The sequence below is a fragment of the Hippocampus zosterae genome, chromosome 15 (genome assembly GCF_025434085.1).
Source record: "Hippocampus zosterae strain Florida chromosome 15, ASM2543408v3, whole genome shotgun sequence".
Lineage (NCBI taxonomy): Eukaryota > Metazoa > Chordata > Actinopteri > Syngnathiformes > Syngnathidae > Hippocampus > Hippocampus zosterae.
The window spans coordinates 16,655,250-16,677,655 of record NC_067465.1 but is presented as its reverse complement, the minus strand read 5'-3'; the positions used below and the strand labels follow the sequence as shown (position 1 = coordinate 16,677,655).

The 22,406-nt window shown below is 42.5% G+C and overlaps 2 protein-coding genes across 8 annotated transcripts in view; one reads left to right on the top strand and one right to left on the bottom strand.

Moving 5' to 3' along the window:
- Positions 1-11,894, bottom strand: part of clstn2a (calsyntenin 2a) — a 132,711-nt gene extending 120,817 nt beyond the window's left edge. For both annotated transcript variants that reach the window (XM_052088411.1, XM_052088412.1), the window contains exon 1: positions 11,743-11,894. In XM_052088411.1, coding sequence (XP_051944371.1) covers positions 11,743-11,815 — 73 coding nt within the window. In that variant the 5' untranslated portion in view covers positions 11,816-11,894. The remainder of the gene's footprint in view (positions 1-11,742) is intronic.
- The window catches only part of nmnat3 (nicotinamide nucleotide adenylyltransferase 3), a 266,385-nt gene that overhangs the window by 239,337 nt on the left and 4,642 nt on the right, over positions 1-22,406 (top strand). For 2 of the 6 annotated variants that reach the window (XM_052088568.1, XM_052088563.1), the window contains exons 1-4: positions 14,542-14,829; positions 16,237-16,383; positions 18,094-18,277; positions 21,981-22,060. In XM_052088568.1, the coding sequence (XP_051944528.1) occupies positions 14,781-14,829; positions 16,237-16,383; positions 18,094-18,277; positions 21,981-22,060 (460 nt within the window). In that variant the 5' untranslated portion in view covers positions 14,542-14,780. Of the gene's footprint in view, positions 1-11,702; positions 11,828-14,541; positions 14,830-16,236; positions 16,384-18,093; positions 18,278-21,980; positions 22,061-22,406 lie in introns of those variants that run through there. The other 4 variants (XM_052088567.1, XM_052088566.1, XM_052088564.1 and 1 more) reach the window with 3 other exon arrangements.

Genomic DNA, 22,406 nt, shown 5'->3' with positions numbered 1-22,406 from the left:
TAAATAACCATAGAAGTATTGCGTGTCTCCTTCGTTCATTTAGTCAGTATTTAACGATGCTATTGGTATTATCTTCGCTTCAGAATGGCTACGCAGAGGTCACAAAGTAGTTGAGTGTGTGTTGGCGAATACACACGTCAATTACATTTGGTTCCTAGATGGCATACAAACGCGAACAGGGAAACAATTCAACGGGGAATATAAAGAGACTGTGACACCATATATAAGGGCACACTGTCGGCTTTTGGGAAAATTGAATGCTTTTAGGTGCGCTTTATAGAGGGGAAAATACGGTAATAATACACACAAATACTGAGCGAGCCCACCGAATCGCACGCACTTCATCTTTCATGCCCTTTTTAAGAGGGTGGGTTTTTTTTACCATAAAAGTCCGAATTTAAAATTTTACATCGTTAGTTTAGTACTATGTGCCGCAAGGGGTGGAAATGGAGCATAACCAAGAGTGAGAAGAAGAGGCTGAGAAGGTATTTTTCCTAAAATGCCCTTCTGATTTATACTTCCATCCATCCATCCATCCATCTTCTACCGCTTATCCGGGGCTGGGTCGCGGGGGGAGCAGATTTAGCAGGGAAGACTTCCCTCTCTCTAGCTACTTCTTCCAGGTCTCCCCAGGGGATCCCGAAGTGTTCCCAGGCCAGCTGGGTGACAGTCTCTCCAGTGTGTCCTGGGTCGTCCTCAGGGTCTCCTCCTGGTGGGACATGCCCAGAACACCTCACCAGGGAGGCGTTCAGAAGGCATCCTAATCAGATGCCCAAGCCACCTCATCTGGCTCTGATAGTAAACTTCAAATTGAGGGATAAGGCAACACCTTGAAGCAAACACGCTGTAGAATATTTGAATACCTTGTATTGTGCATCAATATAGTACAGGGATAATATAATATTAAATGTCAAAGGGTCTTGAAAGACTAGATAAGTCCTTTTTTATTACTTCCTCCTCCTTCCTTCAACTTGTGGTTTTTACTAAATGCAGATGTGTTCACTGCATGAACAGACACACAATGCACAAAAAATATGAACCAGTTAGCACTCTGCAATGCAAATATGTTTAATGTATTGTCCAATTTGCTTGGTTAAAAAAAAAAAAGTTGCGCTCTTTGCGCTTTTTATCTGTAACGTTTCTAAATCATCCCGGTCATTCTAATCTGCAGAGATGGAATCCAAGCAACTGGGGGTTTTTTGGTAGTTTTTTTTTGTCATTTGATTTGACTTGAAATAACACCCCACAATACTGCACTTAAAAAAAAACTGGGATATTAGGCGCAATGGGCATGGGATCAATTGCTCTTCAATGCACTCTTTGCCATCGTCTTGCGATCGAACGGGCAATCTGCCCGAGGTGCACTCGGCCAGGATCGGAAATGCACGCCTGCATGACTAGATAGAAAGCTGATCTCGATGAGCCCATCTGAAGAGAGAACGCTTCCGGTTTGTTTGAACAGCGCCTACATTTGGGCTTATCAAGCCTCGGCGACTCCGTCATGCAGACGCAGCTCATTTGGTGAAGCCGTCGGCTTAGCTGATGCTAGTGTGGCGCAAACAACAACACCCATCCAATTCAAAAACTGTTTCTCTCCGTACCAAACTAACAGCGCATTATGCCTTTGTGAACCTTCTATTGCACTCCTCCAATTTACACCTCATCAGATATATTTTTATGAGCCTTGCTGAGTAATTAAGATCATAATTTGGGGCTGGATTTGCATACTCGCCCTAATTTGCAATGATGTGACAGTCTTCACATCACATTACTGCACATTCCACATTACTTGCACGCAAGACGAGCGTTGAGATGGATTCATGGACAGCGGGGTTAATGTACATCATTTCTGGAACAGCAATAACAGCGATCCATTTTCTGGACCGCTTAATCCTCACTAGGGTCGCGGGGGGTGCTGGAGCCCATCAATAACAGCGATATTTGAGGTTTCAGAGCTCACATTTGCCCCTCGATGTTTTCAATGTACACATTGTACCCGACATCAGCATTACATGTTTTGAATAAAAACACAAAATGTAAAGGACATTATCAAGAAATACACCATTTCCAAAAAGTGTCATTACTGTGCGTACTGTTGTATATGTTTGTAGGATGGAGCTGAACAATTTTGGAAAATTATCTAAAAAAAATTCCACCTTAGTATCGCAAGTGTGATTTAATATGCCAATGAACTGTTGAAGTAATTTTGAAATCAGAGATGCAAGTTATGATTTACTAGCACCGATTCAAAATCTGCCCTTATTTTTTTCTGGCGTGCAATAGGTATTCCTCATAATAATGACAATTTTAGAAAACGTGATATAGTCATGCAATTCATCATTTCTGAATTAAGGATTAGCTCAGCAAGAGATGGATTTTTTTTCCTGAAACATTATAGCTACAAATGACAATGCATGTTAAACTCCATCCTGTGTAAGCTTTTAAGGTCAAACTTCAAAACAGAAATCTCAGAAAACCTAGATGTGCGAGAAAAATTTCAACTAAAATACAAAAAGCCCACCGACTGACCAAAACGAAGCTGGGGTTGGTTTGTTTTTTTCACCTAACAGCCTCCACAATTTGAAAATTCCATTCCACAACATTTAGTATTTGTGTGTTTTTCCCATTGAATAAATATCTGAAAATACATTGTGACTGTGGCTGTTGTTCGACAAATGCCAGGGCATCAATCTGACTTTTTCCCCACTTCATGCATTTCTGAAGGTCACTAGAAACGCAAAGCAAAAAAAACAAACAAACAAAAATCAACCAAGTGATTAAAAGCTTGTTAATTGGGGCATGGTCCCAGCACAGCCTGTTGAACAGTTTCGACTTCAGCGGTTGAGCTGCACCTTTTATGAAAAAGGACAAAGATCTGAATGGAGATTTTTTTTTTAAACAGAAATAATTAGGAAATGGTATTAGAGTGACAATGGAAGACGGTGACCATGTGAGAAGGCAAAGAGAGGGAGAGAGGAGAGCGTCTTGTCATTTGGACGGCGCACTTAAGCCCGTGAACCTTTGAAATTGAACATGGGGTTGCAGAAAGAAAGGGATCATGAGCGGTAGGTCTGGAAAGCAGAAGGAAGTCTGTCGAAACTTGGGGAAGAGAGCTGCGGATGATGAAAGTCCCTCTTGCTCTATGACAGGTTTGTTGTCCTCTAAATGGCATCAGCTGAGCGGAGCATAACAGTGAAGAGTGATGCGGAGGCAGAGGGGGAGAGAAGGATGAGGGAAGACACTTGGGAGTGAGTGACTACAAAGATGGACAAAAACAAGCATCAAGGGTCGGAGGAGCAACTCCCAGCAGAGCCTGTACGAGCAGCACAGGAGAGAAGCAGCTGTGTTATGATGCGTCTGCCTGCACCTGCATTGATGTGCCAGGAGGGATAAAGCAGCGAGAGCGCTCTCTGTTGAAAAGATGGCCGCAAATCTGATCAGCTTTCAATTGCCTTCCCTGCCCTTTATTCTTCTCCTCTTCACAGAACACCGCAAATCCTTTTTCCCCCCCTTTTGCATTCATTGGGTCTTTGTCTCATGTCAACATGATCCTGCTGAGCTCGTCGAGCTACCGAAGGCAGTGGAGGCGCTCGTACATAATGCATTCAGAACAATGTGGCCTTGACGTCTTCCTCTTCAAAAGAGAAAATGGTTGGATTTTATTTACGACAATAGCTCTTCAGGAAAACTATTTATTTATTGACTTACGTGGGGTGAAAACCATGTGATCACATCACAACAGGCTGAATAATGTGGCCTTCAAACCAGGGTATGAATATGTGCAACACATCCGAGAGCCGCAGACTCGATGCAATTTTTCATCAGGCTTACGGGGGGAATGGGGGGGTATGCACCTCCTAACTAGATGTGTAGCAAACATGCCATTTTAAACATGGACAAAATACGTGGAAATTAGATGCTACATGCTCGTAATCCATTTCGTATTTGATCATGCATTTCTCAATGACTGATCCACCTTCCTAAGCCAACAACAAAGGCTTTGGAGCAAACAACAAAACAACCATACGTCCATTTTCAATGCCACTTATCCTGAAGAGGGTTGCAGGGGGTGCTAGAGCCTATCCCAGCTGACTATAGTCAAAAGGCAGACAATACCCTAAACTGGCCGCCAGTCAGTCTCAGGGCAGATATCGAGAAACGACCATTCACAACCACAGCCACACCATCACGCTGCCTGCAGACAACTCAGGTGAGTGGACCACTACACCGTCAGCGACACACAAAATAATCACATGGTGGATATATTCCCCCCACCCGCAGTGCAACGGGCTCAATTGCAGAAAAATTACCATTTAAGACAGACACAAAACTGCTGAACAAGAAACCAACATTAAGTAAGCAATTTTTTTTCACAAAAAATGATGTCCTGCACATCATTCTAAATTCACCCAATGACTAAATAAATAAAAGAAAAGAAGGTGTGAGAGTGCAAGAGTCAGTGTAAGCTCAACTGAGACATGTCTTCCATTTAGTGGTGATTAGTGATATTACAATTTAAAAATTACATTCAAACTCTGAATATTTACAATTCAGCACTTGCAAAGTTGAATATTGATGTGTTGGGGTTTGTTTGCTTCTCCACCCCAATATTTTTTTATATAATAATAATTCATTCATCTTCCGAACCGCTTGATCCTCACTAAACTCAAATTCACTAAAAAGTAATCGTTATTACTCACGCATTTTTTATCGTTTCTGAATTTCCTTTTACATTTATTTGTCCTATTTTTTCCCCATTTTAATGCTCTCATCAACATGGAATTAGGAATCAGTTTTCTATGTGCAAAATGCAAATATTTACTGAAATAACAATTTCGATTTTCAATTTTACATGAACATTTTTCACTTTGAGCAGTTTTTCACACAGAATCTCTCACACAATATTACTGTCCATCAACAACAGTGAAAAAAATATTTTGTCACACAAATAGCTGCTTTAAATGCTCTTTTTATGGAATCAAAACAGAGCAATATAACATTATAAAGTGCACATCTAAGGTAAACTAGGACTAAGCCTATAGAGGATTAAAGCCATGGTTGAAATACTTCGTTTTTCTCAAGTTTGCTTTGAACACAGCAGTCAGGCTATGTTGATTGTGTTGGTCCTTGCGCGGATGTCTCTCTACGGTTTTGTGTAGACATCATTTCGGATGACTGCACTTGGTTCGATGAGAACACTTGAGACGTTTTATTTTCAGTGTTCGCGAGGTCACTACCACTGCAACGCTGAACCCTCGACGTGCCTGAGCGCACCGTCACTGTCAGGTGAACACAGAGACGCTCCACCCGCTTTATTCAGATTGCCACGGAACACTGTGAACTTCCACACAAAATAGTTCCAAACAAGTAACAATCGCGTCAGTGGCATACATAGTACTCAACAGGCTACCTGCTCTTTATTCACCAGAGGCTCATCAACCTCGTCTCTTATTTCTCTCCCAAAACAGTGTCTTCTCCTGCTTGGTGTACCTTAGCCTTCTCCGCGACGTACAATCTCTGTACACAGCCTGTAATGGAGCCTCTCGCTGGCAATCCGTAGCAGCATGAGTCGAGCTGTGGACAATGTTGACAGGCTTGCATGCAGCAATACATTTAGCTATGGCTTCAGCAACTACCGTATTTTCACGACTATAAGGCGCCATTAAAAGTCTTAAATTTTCTCCAAAATGGACAGGACGCCTTATGGTGCGGAGCGTCTTTTGTATGCGCCGAGTTCCAAAATCTGACTGACAGCCGACACGCTGTTCATATAGAGAAAAGGCGGAAGTGACTGTGGCCAGGCATGCGGGAAAGAAGTCGGCCAATCAGGGAAGGGTGGGCGTGTATATATACATATATGGAGAGGGAGAGAGAGAGAGAGAGAGAGAGAGGACAGGCATGCTGGGGAGCAGTCCGCCAATGGGTGAAGGGTGGGCGTGTAAGTGGACGCTAAAGGGCCGCCGCAAGCAGGTACCAACACCTGTATAGAGTGTGGCAATGTGCATTGTTGCAAAACAACTCCGGTTTTGGTTTCGAAGAACCCCCGAAAATAAATTCGACAAAGAGGCACACCTACGAAGCTCAGTTCAAACTTCAAGCCATGGGTTATGCTTTTGGCATGCGTGCCCATCTCACAGCAGCGGTGAAAAACCAAGTCGAGCAAATGAACTCTGAGCTTGCCATTATTCCAGGAGGCTTGACTAAAGAACTCCAACCGCTGGACATCGGCATCAACCGGGCGTTCAAAGTAAAATTGCGAACGGCATGGGAACAATGGATGATCAATGGCAAACACAACTTTACAAAGAGTGAGAGGCAGCGCTGGGCGAGTTACGCCACAATACGCAACAACGAGAGGGAACGCAGTGTTTTTGATGGATTACGGTACTTGCACAATTGTTCAATTCTTTCTACACACACACGCGCTTCCACCATGTTTCGCTCTGTTCTTTACTTTCAAATGTGGGAAAGCTTCACACGAGAGAAATGTTGACTTTGCTGTTGCTGCTCCTTCTTTCCGTTCGGCAATGCGTAGCAACTCACACTTTAGCATGTGATGCGTTCAATGACAACTGGGATGTGCAGTCCTCTGCTTCTGATACAGAGGATGAGGACTTTGATGGATTTCTGGGTGATGATTGATCGAAAAATGTGAGAACATTGTACGATGGCTAAATAAAATACACCCGAACTCAGTTCTGCTTTCGTTGCCTTTTTAAAAACTTGTTTTAGCTTGTATCAGTATGTCTTGGCATGCTGCCGTATGCTTCAAGCTAACGTGTTAGCGTGCGTGCATGCATGCCATATGTTTAAGCTGGCGTATGTTTTACCACTGTAAAACTGCGCCCATTATGACAGTGCGGTTTGTCTATGTGTAAAATACAGAAATGTCACCCAATAATGAGACTGCGCCCAACCGTACGGTGCGTCGAATAGTCGTGAAAATACGGTATGTTCTTCATCGTGTTATCCATTTTCTTCGCTTTGAAATGATCCATAGCTGTGTGTCTGAGACGAGGGGGCGGAGTGTGAAAGTGTACGCTCAGTGGCAGGGTCCTAACAACAGAGCTAACCCACCAAGACTGGAAACTGAAAGGTACTGGAAAGGCATATGGGAGAAGGAGGTTGCACATAACAGCAGTGCACAATGGGTGGTGACCCTGAGAGAGGAGCACAGCAACCTCCCTGAACAAGAACCCAGTTACCATAACAGTGGCAGACATACAGGAAAGAGTCTCAGATATGAAGAACTGGACAGCACCAGAACAGTCGCACAAGACTGCAGGTCTCCACATACCAACCGGTGCACAGCCTGGATTGATTACAAGAAAGCCTATGACTCGATGCCACAGACATGGATCACTGAATGCTTGGAGTTGTATAAGGTGAACAGGACCCTAAGAGCCTTCCTTGCGAACTCAATGAGGATGTGGAAAACCACACTTGAAGCCAATGGCAAGCCACTTACCCAAGTGTCCATCAAATGTGGCATATACCAAGGTGATGCACTATCCCCACTGCTGTTTTGCATAGGACTGAACCCCCTTAGCCAAGTAATCACCAAGACAGGCTCTGGATACCGCCTCAGAAATGGAGCGACAATCAGTCACCTCCTCTACATGGATGACATAAAGCTGTATGCTAAGAGCGAAAGGGACATAGACTCCCTGATCCACACAACCAGGATCTACAGCAGCGACATCGGGATGTCATTCGGACTTGAGAAATGTAGTCGGATGGTGACTAAGAGAGGAAAGGTAGTCTGCACTGAAGGGGTCTCACTCCCTGAAGGAACAATAGTAGACATTGAGGACAGCTACAAGTACCTTGGTATACCACAAGCCAATGGCAACCTCGAACTGGCAACAAGGAAAGCGGCTACGGCTAAATACCTCCACCGAATGAGGCAAGTCCTAAGAAGCCAGCTCAATGGCAAGAATAAGACCCGGGCAATAAACAGCTATGCCCTGCCAGTGATCAGGTACCCTGCAGGAATAATAAGGTGGCCAAAGGAAGAGATTCAGACCACGAACGTTAAGACCCGAAAGCTCCTAACCATGCATGGAGGGTTCCATCCCAAATCCAGCACACAGCAAGCCGAAAGGAAGGAGGCCGGGGACTAATGAGAGCCACTGTCCAGGATGAAACATCCAAGCTCCATGAATACATCAAGGAGAAGGCTCCAACGGATGACATACTCAGAATGTCTCAGACAATGGGGAACAGACGATGAGGCGCTGGAAGAGGGATCATCATGGGAGGACAAGCCCCTACACGAGATGTACCACCGGACCATAACTGAAGTGGCTGATCTCAAGAAGTCCTATCAGTGGCTAGAGAGGGCCGGCCTGAAGGACTGCACAGAGGCACTCATCCTGGCTGCTCAGGAGCAGGCCCTGAGCACCAGAGCCATTGAGGCCCAGATATACCACACCAGACAAGATCCAAGGTGTAGGTTGTGCAAAGAGGAACCTAAGACGATCCAACACATAACTGTAGGGTGTAAGATGCTGGCAGGAAAAGCCTACATGGAACGCCATAACCAGGTGGCTGGCATAGTCTACCGAAACATCTGTGCGGAGTATGGACTGGAAACCCCAAGGTCAAAATGGGAAACACCTCCGAAGGTGGTGGAGAATGACAGAGCGAAGATCCTGTGGGACTTCCAGATCCAGACTGACAAGATGGTAATGGCGAACCAACCAGATATCATGATCATAGATAATAGGGAAGAGGAAAGCCGTTGTAGTGGATGTAGCAGTCACAAGTGATGGAAACATCAGAAAGAAGGAACACGAGAAACTCGAGAAATACCAAGGGCTCAGAGAAGAGCTGGAGAGAGCCTGGAAGGTAAAGGTGACAGTCGTGCCTGTGGTGGTCGGAGCAACAGATCCCGGGAACAACATCGGATATCTCAGTCCAGAAATGTGCAGTGCTGGGAACAGCAAGGATACTGCGCAGAACCCTCAAGCATCCTGGCCTCTGGTAGAGGACCCGAGCTGAATGAGGGACGGACACCACCCGAGTGGTGAGATGAGGATTTTTTTATATAGTTAGTTAGGATTTAAGAATTATTTGGGTTTGTAAAAACAAAAACATTATTTTGTTCCCAAAATTTATCAAAGGGCTACTCACAGTGTTCAATGGCCACATGGAGCCCACGGGCCACCAGTTGTTCATCCCTGACGCAAGTTTTATTTTGACAAGAATTATTTTGGGGAGGACTTAAAAATATCTTCATGATGTTGGCCACTGATGCCATTCTCGGCTGCGTCCTTAGTTCACGTGATCATTCAAATCTGCCCCACAAATGAAATTATTAATAAATACAGTCCATATTTGGTTGAAATTGGGGGGGGGGGGTGATTAAGCCATTATTTTTGGAAGATGACCAATTGACTTACCATGTCTGAAAACTGGATGAGTGGCCTGTGCAGAAAATGAGGGCTGAAGCCAGCTATTTATCCGCCTGTCTATCAGCCATGTTGAGATCTTTTTTTGAACAAAGAAAATAATGATTGTGTTTGGCTTGGCAAAGGGAGACAGCCCTACAACCTTACTCCAGAGACCCAATTAATACAATGTTCCCGCTTTTCAAGTACACAGCAGTAAGTGCTGCATGGCGTATATGTCAGAAACAGAGAGAAGAGAAAGATTTGATAGTAGCTTCCAAGAGAGGATGTGATTGAACGCAATGCCCTAACCATGACTAGCCCCCCTGCAGTACAGGCAAACTGCTTTTATTTGCATCGCGCAGGGTCACTGGAACTGACGGTCAGCTGTTTTTTTTTTAATTATGGTCAATGTTCTTCTGGAAATCAAAACCTAGAACATCTAAGCCTTAGTTAGCAAAGGTGCACACCGAGAGGGGTGAATGAATGTGATCGAACTGGAGAATTTGGCATAAATTTCAGTCGGAGAATCACCCCTGCACACCGGGCAAGTGGCCCATGTTCGTAGAGACACTATCCGGAACAGAAAACTTTAACCCCTGGTGTTATTAAAGTATTGAAGCGTACATATACTGCACTGCACTATATTGTTTGTTTTGGTTTTGTTTTGTTTTTGAGGGGGGATGGGGGAGCAAGCAACATGGTTGATTTTCAACGGCGCTGCAGCTACACTGAATTTATATAAAGAGGAGGCAGGCAGGAATTACGGAGAGAGTGACCGAAACACTCAATGCAGTGGTTCTTAATCTGGGTTTGATCGAACCCTTGGGGTTCGGTGAATGGGTCTCAGGGGTTCGACGGAGCCTCTGCCATGGAGGTTAAGACACGCCCGACTCAACATGTCAATTAGTTATGACACGCCCACTAGGCCATCACTGGCGGGTTCATTTTGTACACAATTTTAAAAATGTATACTTATGTAGTAGTCCAGTGGTTAGCATGTCGGCTTCACAGTGCAGAGGTACCGGGTTCGATTCCAGCTCCAGCCTCCCTGTGTGGAGTTTGCATGTTCTCCCCGGGCCTGAGTGGGTTTTCTCCGGGTGCTCCGGTTTCCTCCCACATTCCAAAAATATGCATGGCAGGCTGATTGAACACTCTACATTGTCCCTAGGTGTGAGTGTGAGTGCGAATGGTGTTTCGTCTCTGTGTGCCCTGCGATTGGCTGGCAACCGATTCAGGGTGTCCCCCGCCTACTGCCCGGAGACAGCTGGGATAGGCTCCAGCACCCCCCGCGACCCTAGTGAGGATTAAGCGGTTCAGAAAATGGATGGAAGAAATGGATGGTTCATTTTGTGCACAATTTCAAAAATGTATACTTACGTATTGAAATTTTAGTTACGTTTTTTCTGTTTTTAATAAAAGCGTTTTTTATGCCTTGAATTTGTTTTAAAAAATTATTATTTTTACTTTTCACGAATGAATGGTTCAGTACCCTGAACAAGGTTAAGAACCATTGCAAAGTAAGTCGAGTTGCCAATGCACGTGGCTCATTCTGCAATCGGAGGACACTCTATGTCTTCCTCACCCCCATAAAATTTCAAACAATCTATCTATGCACAAAAGACAAGCATGTACTTGTGTAAATTCTTGTTGTCCTGAGACCAAACACAATTTGTGCTGTAGTTAATTAAAGTTATATCTGAACAGCTCTTGAGCACGCCCTACACCAGGGGTCACCAAACTTTCTAAAGCTGATGGCTATTTTTTGAGTATTGATTAATGCAAAGGGCAATCAGGTTCATACACGCGTTTGAACGAACAAACAAAATTGCTACCTTTATAACCTTATATTAATCATTAAAGTTATTAACTTGTGTGAAGACATTGATCATATTTATGATGTTTCATAGCAATGATGAAACAAGTGAATAGCATTATGCAATATGGAATCCAACCTCCGTCAGATTTTTGAAGAACACTACTATATCTTAATGTTGTTCAAGACGGTATTTGGAAGGGTAAATGTTTTTTTAACTGGTACTTTGTTTTTTATAAACTTGCAGAACGAAAGGAACGCGCCGTTGCCAAAGAAGGCAATTTCCCGACTGAGCTGTTCCTTTCCGCGAAGTCCTAATTGAAGAGCTGTCCTGATCGTTGTGACGTCCGCCCCAGCAAAGCACCACACAGCAAGTTCCAATGGGGGAAACCGCACACACGCTTCAAACGAGGTCACATCAAACACAAGTCATAAAACAGTGAAGACAAGATACGCGACTCACGTTGACGCTCCGAAAACTTTGAGGTGCGTAAAAAAAGGCCGAGTTTACAAAAATATTTTCGCACTCCCTACCTTTTCCAGCAAGAGCACAGGAAAGGCCGCAGACCAGCCAAAAGAGGAAATCAGGCACGGCGATCTTCGCCATGGCGGTCAGTTGGTACGGCGTAAACCTACGCGTTCTGCCCTCCTTGTTCAGCCGGTGTAGTGTGAAGAGCTGCGCGAGTTCCTCCACTGGCCGCTCTCGCTCTGTCTCATCATGGGCGTGTGGAGAGACGTTCAGTGACAGCTCGGAGAGATTACGCGACCAATAGTCTTCGTGAAATGTCGTTTCATTTAACTGCGTTTCAAAATTAAGTCATATATTATTGTTGAGCCAACAGAAAACGTTGGAGGTAGTTACCAATACTGTGTAGTACAATTCTAATCCCTGAGACTCAATGTACACGCCGCGTTTAGCTTCTGCTGCATGTTGAGCAATATCCTACTCTACAACAGTCAAGACGAATTTAACACAAGCGTTAGCATATGTGCCAGTTCCATAATAGGATATCAGAAACTAGTTAATGTTTACATGTAACTGTTTCTAATCACATTTCCTCTGTCCTATAGCCAGCCACTCCACCTATTAGATAGATAGATAGATAGATAGATAGATAGATAGATAGATAGATAGATAGATAGATAGATAGATAGATAGATAGATAGATAGATAGATAGATAGATAGATAGATAGATAGATAGATAGATAGATAGATAGATAGATAGATAGATAGATAGATAGATAGATAGATAGATAGATAGATAGATAGATAGATAGATAGATAGATAGATAGATGTGTCTTTGTTCATCAACCTATGCCAGTGATGTATAGTGACAGGCAGATCAATTAATGCTCTTCCACTAGATGGCACAAGGTAACACAGGGGTCCTCGCGGGCGCCTATCCTGCTAGTTTTACATTTTATATAGTCTTACATCGTATGAAACACTGAAAGGTCTGCATTGATGACATGTATTTCATCAGACCCACGTCTAAATGATATATTTTGCTCATGTTCATGATACGTCCTGAATAAAAGTCGAGCAATATGATAAAACTAGATTACAGAATATTCTCATGACATCCATCCATGTTCCGATCCGCTTTGGGGGAGGGGGTTGGAGCTTATTTATACTGCTAATTATATGATATTTGTGTTCAACCAAATAGGCACAGTTTTCACACTGAGTTCATTTGTGAAAATTAGATCATTACTTCAGAAAGTGTACAGACTGTGCGATTTGTGACGATTTTGTCTGGTGGTGCACCATGACATTTTTCTAATGTAGAATAAGTATGTTGGGTCAAAAAAAGGTTGGGATACACTGTTGTAGAGTGTTTAGGGATGTGTGGGCACTGTTTCCCATCATGCTTTGCTGAGTTCAGCATCAACGTGAGTTCAAGTCAGTTTTCAGTAATACATTTGTCCTCTTTAAAGTTACATGATCCTATTTATGTGAGTTGAGGTAGATTTGGGAATGGAAATATATCACACTGAGAATGATAACTTACCGTTTGATACATTCCAGCTGCATCTTCCTAGAAAGCATCACAACGGCACACCTTACACTGTCAGAAATGTAAGTCTTTCCGCTTTCACACCCTATCTTCTCCAATTATTCTTCCTTTTTCCTCTGCTCCTGGGTGTGGGTGTGTGTGCTCTGAGGATTAGAGTGAAAGGCGGCTCTCAAGTGAGTTCGGAAGACAACAACACAAATACACATGCAGAAACACAAAGTTACATGTGCACACTGTCACATTTTCCTTTGTTATTGTTTCCCTGAAATGGGTTGGCTGGTTCAAAGCAGTCAAGGGGAGAATTATAATGAGGTGTTCCTTTACCTCTCTTGTGTCTTATTGTTAATCATTCCAAAGGGAGAGAAGAGGTGGGATAAAACACATTCCTGTATTTTGACCTGTGATTGGCTGGCAACCAGTTTAGGGTGTACCCCACCTACTGTCCAAAGACATTTGGGATAGGCTCCAGCACACACATGACCCTCGCGAGGATAAAACGGTTCAGATAATGGATGGATGGATATATTTTGGCTTAATTTGCATGTTTTTGTTCTAATCTCAGCAATGTGCTCATTGCCAATTTGGTTTTTAACATGTGCCAGTTTCAACCAGTTTGAACTTCAAAAGTCTCCAAACTTAATTGAAATTACTCTCTGGCCTTATTTAGTAGCTTTTTGACACTTGAATTCGATAACAATCTAAATATCGGCGTGGCTCTGATGGTGAAGTGCTATACTCACGTTACTCTGGTGCTGCCAGCGTGGGTTCAGTTCTGACTCAGGACTGGTGTGAAGTGTTGGTCTGTTTCTATATGTCCCGAAGATTAACTGGCAACCAGTCTGGAGTGCAGTCTGACTTGCGCCCAAATTTTGCTACTGTGGACTCCATTACACCCCTGACCCTAAACTAGATATGCAATATAGAAAATTGATTATACATGTATGAGTTATGACTGTGATTGGCTGGCCACCAGTCTGTACCCCGCCTACTGTCTGAAGACACCTGGGACCGTCGTGAGGATGAAAGAGTTGGATAAGTTATGATTATATTTTCAAAAAAATAAGATCCAAAATATCAACAGAAGTTTTTTTAACTACATTTTTTATTACTATGTATAATTACTTATACATCGTGCATTTTAGACCTGATGCCAGTCGCCAATTTAGATTATTTGGGAACAAAATCAAGTTGTTTAATCTTGCACCATGGACAGCTCCGTCATGACTCCATCCACGAGGTGTCGCACTCTGTTTTTTTCCCCGCAGAACGGAACTTAACACTGTTCCATGTCGTATCACGGAGCCAAAACAGTGTGACACATAAATGATGAGAAAACAGTACGCTACGCAAAACCCACTCTCTTATCACTACTAAATTTTAGTGTTTAGAGAATTCAGTGAATTTTATTGAGGCTTTGGCGATTCCATTTATTAAAACAAGTATTTAAATGAATCGGAACCTATGTTAAAGTCACCCAAGAAACCCATGACGGACGCCTAAGGAAAGGTCTCTGTTGTGGCTGCTCCTTCTTAGTAGACGTCCTCATATAAAGATGAAGCCCTACACCAAAGCAGTTTTAAAAGGGAAAAACTACATACATGGTAGGTTTTCCCCACCTCTGTGTATTTAGCGACACATTGAGTTGACTGTCCTATTCGTGCTTGTTAAAAAATACTAATCTTTCAACTCAGTTTCAATTAACATTTGAGATATAAGTTTTACAATATTTCTGTAGTAAGACGCTAGAATAGAAATAAAAAAGGTAGTGGGGCGCACTCGAAACAATCACGATAGATTATGAATTTTGATGAGTGAGTGAGAATTGAAAAGAAAACAATAACACTCCAATCGGAGAAAACATTTACTTTTGACAAGATTTTTGGGGCCTCTTGAAATTCTGATGGTTGGCTGTGTTTGCCTAATGGTAAGGTCGCCTCTGAGTAATGTAGTTTACTGTATCTGTTAGTGATGGGTCCAGACACTAATGCGTTGACGCATGTGTCGGGCTCACAGAGCAATCCACGTGTCGTGTGTGTGCTGCTTCATGAGATCAGGTGATCAACACGTGTACTGCGTCTACGCAGTCCTGCGTCGACACAGTCCAGGGGGCGTTGACTCAGTCCTGGGGGAATAGACGAAGCAAAAGCCCGCCACACCGTGTTTATAAGGAAGTGCGTCTGGCAACACGATGCCACCTGCCGAAACCTCACCCTCATTCAAATAAAAATATATATTTGGCAAAAAGGAAAACACGCAGATTATCAGAAAAATGTGTCCGTCTGACTTCGAGCATCGTGTCGGCTGTCATATAATAGGCTATAATTATATGAGAAGTGCCATTTTGATCTCCTTTTGGAGAATAAGGTATTTATTCAAATCTCCTTGTCTCACCAAATGCCTCTTGGATTTTTGACATGTCTCATTCCATCGTGTGTGTGTTCTCCACAGAAGGGGAAATAGCATGCAAGAAACGCAACAGACTGAAATTTAAAATACTAAAGCATCTTATTTTTCTAAATAAAAAATTGTGAAGACAAAGCACACAAGTATCCTTCATTCACATGATTTTCACACTATTGAAACACATTGAATGATACAAGATAAATACATGGATGTGAATCATATTGCATACACTTCATCATCAAATCAGTCAGTTCAGTCTGTCAAGTGGGCCAGCTGCAGAGATTTTGAAGGTCCAACAGGTGGCAGTGGTGGTCAGCAACAAAGTATAAGCACAGTATCAACACAGTGAGTCAATGTGTCAACACGCCTCATGAGGCCAAATGGACCCATCACTACTGCATAACAGATAGTATCTGAATAACAGCTCTGATCTTTCAGAACCATGTCTATGCGTTCATCATGATATCATAGACATGAAAGCAGTGTTGTTTGATTGGCTACTTCTGGATACAAATGTCCCACAATGTCCGCAACCAGTCATCAGTGATTTGGGATTGAAGTTGATTATCATTCCATCACTTATTGTTATTTCCTCTTCTTTTCAGGTTCTTTTGCCATCTTGAGAAGGACTTCAACCAAAATGCCCATCCAGCGTGTGCCACTCTTCTTGTTAGCCTGCGGATCCTTCAATCCCATCACCAACCAGCACATGAGGCTGTTTGAGCTTGCCAGAGACCACATGCACAGCACAGGTTAGATGTCACTTGGGTAAATTTGACTTGGTTACATTTTGTTCTTTGCTGCTTGAGTGTGTTACTAATGTGAGGTAGACAGATCGACACCTCCATTTTGACATCCCAACAAAGAAATGAAAATAGTCAACAACACAGAACCATTGAAAATTTTGATGTCAACAATTAATCAAACAACTTGAATCTGAAATTGGTTACAAAGAAAGAAAAACAAAGTGGAAATAAAATCTCTGGCTCGAAGCATTGCCGCGGTCCCTTTTCTAATTGGACGAATGTTAGTTCAGACTGAAATAGCTGAATGTGGCGCAATGGCAGCCAGCCTGGAGGAAAGACTCAATGTCAAAAGTTCGGGATTATTTCCCATTTATGTACCACAACAGCACGCCACCAATCATCAACACAAGGTAACATAATGATGTTGGCTCAATCAAGATAGCCAAACATCACTATTTAGAACACATTGTAATACCCCCGTGAGTTCTCAAGGATAGACATATTCGCCAGTGCATTTTCGATGACTTTATTGAATGAACAAGCACATTCGGTCATACACAAGGTGCTGATGGCGACAACACGCAGACTTGCTTACAGCCAGCGAACTCCTCTCTCATTCGCTGACAATCACCAGGCCAGAACCCACCTTTTCAGTCATCGGCCTAGATCAGGCATGTCCAAAGTCCGGCCCGCGGTCGAATTTCATCCGGCCCTCGGCCCCTGTCATAAAATCAGTGCCGTCTGGCCCGCAGTTTGGGCGCAATGGAACACGTGTTGCATTGACTGAGGTCTCGTAGACTGGTGAGTGATGTTTCATAGAGTACTGCTTCCCTCTAGTGGCTAAATGAGTAATAGCATTCACTAAATGAGTAATAGCATTTAGACACTAGAGGGCATCACTCACGAGTTAACAAGACATCACTCCATGTTTATATTGACTGATATGTCATATTTCAAATGATCCTTACAGTTGTGGATATGTGTATTGCTTGTTCATTTCCCTGTTGTTCGAGTCAAAGGTTTTGTGACTATTGAAAAGTCATGGTGATACATTTTATGTTTCAAATCAATCAATTTGCACTCAGGAGACTTCTGTTTAAGAAAAAGTCAAGTGAATAAGCAGTTGCATGTGATATACCTGTTTCAAATGAACCAAAAGAAATTCTTAAGATTGTTGAAATTAAAATAAAAATGGAAATGTGAAACAGACTGGCTTACTAAAATTTGTTGAACAATATTGTTGTTCAATGTAAAGAATGTCAGCCAAGGTCGGCCCCCGACATTTTACCACATAAAATCTGGCCCCCTTGGCAAAAAGTTTGGACACTCCTGGCCGAGATCGTACAGTAGAACCTGAGAATGGCGACCCCAAGTGGACAAACAAATACCTGCAACTCATATGCACAGACATTTTATTTAATTAATTGATTAATTCTAGTCTTTTTCGAAGAATAATAATAAATCTTCATAGTTCACCGTGATGAACCATTAGGTAACATCATACCACCTCGGCCAGTGCCAGAGTCAACTTTCAAACTACAATGGTTGTGTTTGCCGTCAACATCAGTTTGTTTCTTAACTGCAAACGCGACGTTGTGTTACAATTGAACTTCTTGACGTGTTTCACGAAAATTTCCACCAAAACGAACCAAAAATATATTTTTGTGTCATGTCCCCTGACCTAGAAGAAGGGAATTCATATTCTCTCCCTTGTAGGCCAGTACCAAGTGATGGGTGGCATCGTGTCTCCTGTGAGTGACAGCTATGGGAAGCAAGGCCTGACACTGGCAAAGCACCGGATTGCCATGGCAAAGATGGCGCTCCAGAGCTCAAACTGGGTCAAAGTCGACGAATGGGAGAGCCAACAGGCTGACTGGACTGAAACAGTGGTCACTCTGAGGTGAGAGGTCAAATTGTAATTACTCTGGAGAGACTTTTAGCTGTTAATAAATACTAAGAAGCACTTTGATCACTAAATGTCAGCTCATTGTTTTGGCAAGTTCACCTGACTGCCACCCAGGCATGACGCTCGGCATATGCTGATCACGCACTGCTCATAGGGCATCAACAGCCTAGGGCGGCATCCCAAAAAAAATCAAGCTTCTAAAGAGTCATAATAATAGATATTATTTATTATTTACACGAAAACAGATTAATCTCCTGCACTGCACTGACCTCTCGCCTCTCATATTCCCTGGTTCCCGACCAAAAACCTGCTGTACCTCAAGAAATGCCAGTGCCGATTGCTTTATACAAGCTCGCCAAAAACAATCCAAAACACTTTTGTGGAAAGATTGTGACCTGCACATTGCTTATGCTATGAAAATTAAATAGACTTTTACGACACAGTTGTATTATATGCAAGGACGATGCCGACATTTTTCGAGAAGTTCATAGGGCAAGAGTGACATCTATTGATGAAACTGTAATTTGGAAAAAAGAAAATCGCTAAGCTGTGTCGATTTCTCCCTTTCATATTCACTGTTTTCACGTTATGTCCAGAATATTTATATGGTGCCCTGTCAGTCCTTGACTACAAAGGTAGAATACTGAAATTTTCATAATAACATAATTTAGAATCCTTATACCGTATTGGCCCGAATATAAGACGGCCCTGATTATAAGACGACCCCCTCTTTCAAGACTCAAGTTTGAAAAAATACTTTTTGAACACCAAATAATTTTTTATACAGAAAATAATTACAGTACATCTGAAACAAATAATTATAACAATACATTTGAGAGAAAAAGCATGTTATTTTGCCTCATTCAAATCTTAATATCTGAACATTTAAATATGTCAACTAAAGTGCAATCACATTCGTAAATGAATGGCTTCTGGTTTTTGAAATGTAAATTACGTCAGAACTTCTCCTCAGCTGCCGGTTAACCTGGCCGATTTTCTCCAGAGTGTCGCTACGTTTCTCCAGTTATCTCTTCTATTATTTTCGTCTCTTTTCTTTCTTACCGCTATTTTTTATTTTTCTTCTTTGTGCTACCGCTATTTTTATTTTTATTCTTCGTGACAGGGGTTCACTTTGGCCTGGGTAATCAAGTTCAGAATTCGCTTCAGTGATATCTGGCGCTATCTAGCGTCGTGAATGATTATAATGTCTAGACCCCGAATATAAGACAACCCCCACTTTTTCAGTCTTATGTCAATTATGTATTCGGGCCAATACGGTATGTATATTTTCTGAATACACAATCAATGTTTCAATATGTTCAATGTCATGTTTCAGTTTCTGACCAACAGGTGGCGCTGCAGGGCTCCTCCTACAGCTGCACACCTGTTGGTCTTTATATGATTATTGCTATAAGGGACTCCTGGCACGACCACTCAGGGTCATGTTTGTTTCTAGCTCATGTTTTGTTCATGTCTCGTTCATGTTTCGCTCTCGGTCTCGATAATGTTCTCGCTCATGCTGCAGTCACAGTTAGTTTTTAGCTTCAGCTACTTTGGATTTTTGCTTTCTTCATGTCTGAGTTCTGGATTTACACACACACACACACACACACACACACACACACACACACACACACACACACACACACACACACACACATGCACTACTAGCAGCATGTAAACAACACTTTGACACAAATTAAAGATCAAAGAGTAACTCACGTGATAAGACAAAAAGAAGATGCCCTGCTAATCAACATGGCTTTACATCTTCTCAGCCCCCCCATCCCCTCACCTCACATGTACTCTATATGTTGCTCTATGTGACTCACTGTTGTTTTGCTGACTTTCACTACTTCTCGCGGACTGTTTGCGGACTTTAAAAAAAACATTTTTTAAATGAATATGTTTGAAAAAATCTGCAATGCACCGAAGCCCCAATAATCGAACCACGAAATAGCGAGGGATCACTGTAGTGCCATTCTCAGTGTTTTATCAAGACTTAATTATTATTATTTGTCTTATTTTCGTGAAAGTTTTTGAAACATTAATATTTTGATCTGCATTTGGTTTGTGTGGTGAGCCATGTCAGCCGTGTGGAGATACTGAAGGTCAACGTGGGGGCTAATACTTTGGGCCGACTGCAAATTATGCGCTACTCGGGTGGCAACAGGGAGTTTCGAGCTCTGTCACCGCTTCTTCCTGCTCATCCCGTTTACAAAGTACAGTACAAATGTCATCAATAAATACGATGAAATAAATACTTTATTGCTTTGCTAACATTTAATATGCAACATTTTGAGTTTATCCACATACATTGATCATGCCTCATTGAGCTTTTTACCGCACTGGGCATATTTTCCTCTGTGTCAGGTTAAATCCTTCCACAAGGACTGACTTGAACAAGATTGAAGCCCAGAAAATGTCAAATGAGGCATACAATTAAGCTGATTATTTACAGTTTAATTTTATCCATCCATCCATTTTCATCACAGCTTATCCTGAGTAGGGACGCAGGATTGCTGGAGCCTATCTCAGGTGACTATAGGCGGAAGGCAAACTACACCCTGGTCTGGTCGCCAGTCAGTCACAGGGCACGTATAGAGACAAACGACCATTCACACCCGCATTCACATTGTCACTGAGTGGGAACCGATCCCACGCTGCCCGCACACAAGTCGGGCGTGTGTACCACTACACCATCAGCCACCTTAGTTTAAGTTTATACTGCAAAAATAAACATAATGTGCATTTAAATTAAGTACAAATAATATTTACTTCAAGGCTTAAATAATCATTGTAGCATACCAGGTGAAATTATGAATGTACCAGGCCAGGGTCAGTTCTGGCGGGGTCAACACAACATGGCTAATGGACCACCCGACAGCGTCAGCGCCCAAAAAGGCTTCATGTAGCATCCTAACTTTATTTGTCCTGTTGCTGTTTCGTTTTATGACTTGCAGTTGCATGGTCAGTATCAGTGTCATCCTCTGGTTCCTTGAAAATCACTTTACAACGTGAAACTGCCTGCTTCCAAGTTCCAACATTCCGGAGTAGAGCATCACCAGCCACGGTTGAAAGCAATTGTCGCTCGCTATGTGGTTGCCATCACCACGCATGGAATTATCTGAATAACCAAAGCCGTAACAACTGTGTTAACTTGCACTTTGCACAAGCTATATTCTGTCTGTAATGCTCCTTGTTCCCCAATTTTCTTGGATTGCCACGTGAAAGCGGCTGTTATTTCTTCTTGCTAATTTGGTCAATCCCCCCTCAACTTGCTTCATTCAACTACCTCAATTTTTGGGATTGGTCTTCCCCCGCCTTTCTCTTGATTCCACACAAATCCCCTTCACACAATCCGTTGCTCCTCCCCTTCACATTATTGTTTCTGATCTGCATTTGCGTAACCTAGGTCCTGAAAATGACATAAAGCGGCCCGTTGTTTCCAGTCGCCGAGCACCACCCCTCGTTTCACCAACCAACTCTCGTAATAGAACTGCTGTAAGAAGCTTAGCAGAGAGACGCACAAGTGAATTTTTTTTCACAGTTATTCCCTCTGATTTAGTTCCATCTGATTAATAAGCGTCATTCAGCATTTTAATAATACACAAGTTGTCAAATATGCCAGAAAAGAAAATTGAAATGGTTTATATTTCACGTGGAGTTAACTAACTTCACACCTTTTTCCTGACAGGCATCATTATGGTCGTATTCTAAACGAGTATGAACAGAGGATACTTGAAGACTCCAGTGGAATCAGAGGTCACTCACAAAGTAAGAATTTATTACCCACAAAACCATAAAAAGTCCCTTTCCCTTTTGGGATGAATTTTTTACTGTAGTATCTTCCTGCCCAAAAATATTTTTACCAGCTACAATCAGGTTCGGAACAATTGATTCCAGAAAGTAACTCAACTAAATTACTAAACTCATTTCAATGGGTGTCGGGCGTACGGACGTATAATCCTAATAGGGATAAATATGCTTGGTTACAAAAAAAATAAATAAATGCAAAATTCAGTCTTATCTGTGTACCTGTTGCCACATGGATACCTGCCAGTGATTTGGGGACCACTGTGCTAAGATACACAAATTCTGCATTGGAACGATTGGTGGTTTG